Here is a 6,000-nt window from a genome sequence, read left to right on the forward strand (position 1 = left end):
CTGCTAAACACCTCTTTACGTATCAATATGTATTGGGAGTGTAGGAGTTAAAAGGGTATTCCCGGGGGGGGGGGGGGGGGGGGGGGGAAATCAATAACATTTAAATCAACTGTTAATTACTTCTATTAAAAAATCTTAATCCTTCCAATAATTATCAGCTGCTGAAGTTGAGTTGTTCTTTTCTGTCTGGCAACAGTGCTCTCTGCTGACATCTCTGCTTGTCTCGGGAACTGCACAGAGTAGAAGAGGTTTGCTATGGGGATTTGCTTCTACTCTGGACAGTTCCCGAGACACGTGTCATCAGAGAGGACTTAGACAGAAAAGAACAACTCAACTTCAGCAGCTCATAAGTACTAAAAGGATTAATTTTTTTTAATAGAAGTAATTTACAAATCTGTTTAACTTTCTGGAGCCAGTTGATATATATATATATATATATATATATATATATATATATATATATATATAAAATAAATATATAAAGTTTTTCCCTGGAATACCCCTTTAACACATGTACGCACACACGGGGGGAGCATACATGTAGGTGTTGTCCTTGCTCTGCACATCTTTACCTCAAGGTCCATCTCTAGCTTTATTACTAATCCACAGGTGGTGTCACCCACCACAGAGGACGGGCATTGTTCTGGAGACGCCCGCTCACCTTCTCACGCCGTCAGTAAATTACAGCTCCGGCTTTGTCGCCGGCGTTCGGCAGCCACCACATCGTTGTCTACATAACAATTTTCTGGTTTGCAAACAAAACCATAAATGCCCACACAAGGCTTAACCCTGGGAGTGCGAACACACTGCGCCGCGCCAGTCACATCTTACATGGGCAAACAACCGCCAGCCGACCGATGCGTCTACAACTCGTGTGTACAGCGCTATGGAATAGGATGGCGCTGATTCAGCAGCAGGAAATGGAAACCCAACTGGCACCGAAGGATCCCAACAACCTGGTCCTTCTACCCTCGGAATTCACACAACAAAGAGACGCAAAAAATCTGACGTCAACCCCATTAGTTATAATAAATAAATAAATAAATAAAATATCATATGATACAATATTATATAAAATATAAATAAATATTAAAAAATAAATAATATTTATAAATAATAATAATAATAATAATAAAAAAAATAATTATTTTTTTAAATAATCTACAATTAAAATCCGAGCTCTACGGTAAGTTAACAGCGTTTTTCCATGCATGGATTGTCTGCACACAACCTTGAACTGGCCATCCTGTACATACACTCTCCTGATCCAGCTATACACATGCACGCTCAGCTCAGCCGGGTGTTCATATGTTCTGCATGAAAGCTCCAGTAGGGTCCAATACACAGTCTAAAACTGTGGTCCCCAAACCTGTGGTTCTCCATCTATTGCAAAACTACAAATCCCAGCATGCCCGGACAACAGCTGGAGGCACACTGGTTGGTAAACACAAGGGCAGGTTAGAGGGGTCTGTGCTGATTCCCAGCCGCCGCCCCCTCCCCCATCCTGTACACTGCAGAATTTCTCTCCCCCAATTTCCAACAAAACTAACCAGGAAAACAGATGTTCTCAGGAATCGGAGACACTGTTTAACCCCTCAGCTGCTGCTTCCTTAAAGGAGCCCAGCAGAAGATAGATGGCGGTATCACAGAAGTATGCCCCTGTGCCCCTACCGCTGGGCTCATTGTTGCCCCATTAGTTAGATCTCTGTATGGTATAAGATCAGAGCAGCGGCCATGCTGGAGACCACCGGAGCACACAGGGGTAAAGCACACACTGACTTCTATACAGGGGGGGGGTAATAACGTATGCAAAGTGACCATCAACAGCGCCCCCTGCAGGGAGGGGAGGGCAGTGTTTACATACAGGCTGGGGGAGGTGCTGCTCATGTATCCTGACATCATCTCATATACAGACCACATGTCCTACACACAAGGCAACCATCAGCTGCGCCGCAACTATGATGGGCAAATGTTACATGTATGATGGGTGTACACTGTCTGTATGACATGTATGACGGATGTACAGTATATGTATGTATGATAGATATATGAGTGACTTACAGTATATGTATGTATGAAAGATATATGAGTGACGTACAGCATATGTATGTATGATAGATATATGAGTGACGTACAGCATATGTATGTATGATAGATATATGAGTGACGTACAGTATATGTATGTATGATAGATATATGAGTGACGTACAGCATATGTATGTATGATAGATATATGAGTTACGTACAGCATATGTATGATAGATATGAGTGATGTACAGTATATGTATGTATGAAAGATATATGAGTGACGTACAGTATATGTATGTATGATAGATATATGAGTGACGTACAGCATATGTATGTATGATAGATATATGAGTGACGTACAGCATATGTATGTATGATAGATATATGAGTGACCTACAGTATATGTATGATAGATATGAGTGATGTACAGCATATGTATGTATGAAAGATATATGAGTGATGTACAGCATATGTATGTATGATAGATATATGAGTGACTTACAGTATATGTATGTATGATAGATATATGAGTGACGTACAGCATATGTATGTATGATAGATATATGAGTGACTTACAGTATATGTATGTATGATAGATATATGAGTGACGTACAGCATATGTATGTATGAAAGATATATGAGTGATGTACAGCATATGTATGTATGATAGATATATGAGTGACGTACAGCATATGTATGTATGATAGATATATGAGTGACGTACAGCATATGTATGTATGATAGATATGAGTGACTTACAGTATATGTATGTATGATAGATATATGAGTGACGTACAGTATACATATGTATGATAGATATATGAGTGACGTACAGTATACATATGTATGATGGATATATGAGTGACGTACAGTATACATATGTATGATAGATATGAGTGACGTACAGTATATGTATGATAGATATGAGTGACGTACAGTATATGTATGATAGATTTGAGTGATGTACAGTATATGTAAGTATGATAGATATATGAGTGATGTACAGTATATGTAAGTATGATCGATATATGAGTGACGTACAGTATATGTATATATGATAGATATGAGTGATGTACAGTATATGTATGATCGATATATGAGTGATGTACAGCATATGTATGTATGATAGATATATGAGTGATGTACAGTATATGTAAGTATGATCGATATATGAGTGACGTACAGTATATGTATATATGATAGATATGAGTGATGTACAGTATATGTATGATCGATATATGAGTGATGTACAGCATATGTATGTATGATAGATATATGAGTGATGTACAGTATATGTAAGTATGATCGATATATGAGTGACGTACAGTATATGTATATATGATAGATATGAGTGACGTACAGTATATGTATGATAGATATGAGTGACGTACAGTATATGTATAATAGCTATGAGTGACTTACAGTATATGTAAGTATGATAGATATGAATGATGTACAGTATATAAATGATATATGAGTGATGTACAGTATATAAATGATAGATATATGAGTGATGTACAGTATATAAATGATAGATATGAGTGATGTACAGTATATAAATGATAGATATGAGTGACATGCACAGTATATAAATGATAGATATGAGTGACATGTACAGTATATGTATGTATGATAGATATGAGTGACATGTACAGTATATGTATGTATGATAGATATGAGTGACATGTACAGTATATGTATGTATGATAGATATGAGTGACATGTACAGTATATGTATGTATGATAGATATGAGTGACATGTACAGTATATGTATGTATGATAGATATGAGTGACATGTACAGTATATGTATGTATGATAGATATGAGTGACATGTACAGTATATGTATGTATGATAGATATGAGTGACATGTACAGTATATGTATGTATGATAGATATGAGTGACATGTACAGTATATGTATGTATGATAGATATGAGTGACATGTACAGTATATGTATGTATGATAGATATGAGTGACATGTACAGTATATGTATGTATGATAGATATGAGTGACATGTACAGTATATGTATGTATGATAGATATGAGTGACATGTACAGTATATGTATGTATGATAGATATGAGTGACATGTACAGTATATGTATGTATGATAGATATGAGTGACATGTACAGTATATGTATGTATGATAGATATGAGTGACATGTACAGTATATGTATGTATGATAGATATGAGTGACATGTACAGTATATGTATGTATGATAGATATGAGTGACATGTACAGTATATGTATGTATGATAGATATGAGTGACATGTACAGTATATGTATGTATGATAGATATGAGTGACATGTACAGTATATGTATGTATGATAGATATGAGTGACATGTACAGTATATGTATGTATGATAGATATGAGTGATGTACAGTATATGTATGTATGATAGATATGAGTGATGTACAGTATATGTATGTATGATAGATATGAGTGATGTACAGTATATGTATGTATGATAGATATGAGTGATGTACAGTATATGTATGTATGATAGATATGAGTGATGTACAGTATATGTATGTATGATAGATATGAGTGATGTACAGTATATGTATGTATGATAGATATGAGTGACATGTACGGTCCGGGTACAATATAGCGGTGAGGATGAAGCCTTCATGGCAGTGACATCGCGGAGCCCCGACAGCCGTATACATAGCCCGGTAGAAGATGGCGGTGCTGCCCCCGACGAGTCCCCACAGGTGCCCGACCTGCTGCCCCGGGCCGTGCCCCCTCAGTCCCCCGGTCCCCTCACCTGCTGGTAGTCGGTGTCCTCCGGCTTGAAGTCTCCGCTGATGAAGTCCCAGTTGAGGCTGAGGTGCGGCAGGCGGTGCAGCAGGGTCACCCACCAGGGCGGACTGTAGCTGATCGCGGCCGCCATGTCTGGAGCTCAGCGCCGCGGCCTGCCGCTCATCAGGTGCCGGGGATGTCGGGGGGTCGGGGGCAGCGCTCACAGCTCAGACTCGCCGCCTCCCGTCCATCCTCCGATCAGGATTATTTCCCGCTGCGGTACCGGAGCCGGCTGTTCCCCGGGTCTCCCCCGCTCATCCTCATCCAGGTTACCGGCGCTGCTCCGGGAGACCCCCGGTATTCCAGTCCCCAGATCCGGCTCTTTGTTCCCTGAGAGTCGCTGTGCTCCGTACCCCCTCCCTCTCCCGGTCTGGCCCGGCCTCCTCCCCGCCCTACCCCAGCCGGAGCCGCCCTCACCCCCGCCCAGCCGCCCGGGGCTCCGGTGTAGTGTAGCCCGTCACCCGCTCCGACACCCGGTCACACTGTGCGGCTTCCCTGGGAGTTCTGCTTCATACAAGTGGGGACTGCGGCTCCTACCACTATGTAATGGCCGGGCAGTGCTGCCCCCGGACCTGTCACCTCCACCAGCTGGGAGTTGTAGGTTTACTGCAAACTAGGCTGTCAGGACATGCTGGGAGTTATAGTTACTAAATAGACTAGGCTGTCAGGACATGCTGGGAGTTATAGTTACTAAATAGACTAGGCTGTCAGGACATGCTGGGAGTTATAGTTACTAAATAGACTAGGCTGTCAGGACATGCTGGGAGTTATAGTTACTAAATAGACTAGGCTGTCAGGACATGCTGGGAGTTATAGTTACTAAATAGACTAGGCTGTCAGGACATGCTGGGAGTTATAGTTACTAAATAGGCTAGGCTGTCAGGACATGCTGGGAGTTATAGTTACTAAATAGACTAGGCTGTCAGGGCATGCTGGGAGTTATAGTTACTAAATAGGCTAGGCTGTCAGGACATGCTGGGAGTTATAGTTACTAAATAGGCTAGGCTGTCAGGACATGCTGGGAGTTATAGTTACTAAATAGACTAGGCTGTCAGGACATGCTGGGAGTTATAGTTACTAAATAGACTAGGCTGTCAGGACATGCTGGGAGTTATAGTTACTAAATAGACTAGGCTGTCAGGACATGCTGGGAGTTATAG

The 6,000-nt window shown here is 40.8% G+C and overlaps 1 protein-coding gene across 4 annotated transcripts in view; it reads right to left on the bottom strand.

The window, feature by feature from the left end:
* TTYH3 (tweety family member 3) overlaps nt 1-5,199 on the bottom strand; it is a 151,211-nt gene extending 146,012 nt beyond the window's left edge. For 3 of the 4 annotated variants that reach the window (XM_056535958.1, XM_056535957.1, XM_056535955.1), the window contains exon 1: nt 4,806-5,199. In XM_056535958.1, the coding sequence (XP_056391933.1) occupies nt 4,806-4,931 (126 nt within the window). In that variant the 5' untranslated portion in view covers nt 4,932-5,199. The remainder of the gene's footprint in view (nt 1-4,805) is intronic. The other variant, XM_056535956.1, reaches the window with a different exon arrangement.
* Between the last annotated feature and the right edge of the window lie 801 nt (nt 5,200-6,000).

The sequence above is a fragment of the Hyla sarda genome, chromosome 8 (assembly GCF_029499605.1).
Source record: "Hyla sarda isolate aHylSar1 chromosome 8, aHylSar1.hap1, whole genome shotgun sequence".
NCBI lineage: Eukaryota > Metazoa > Chordata > Amphibia > Anura > Hylidae > Hyla > Hyla sarda.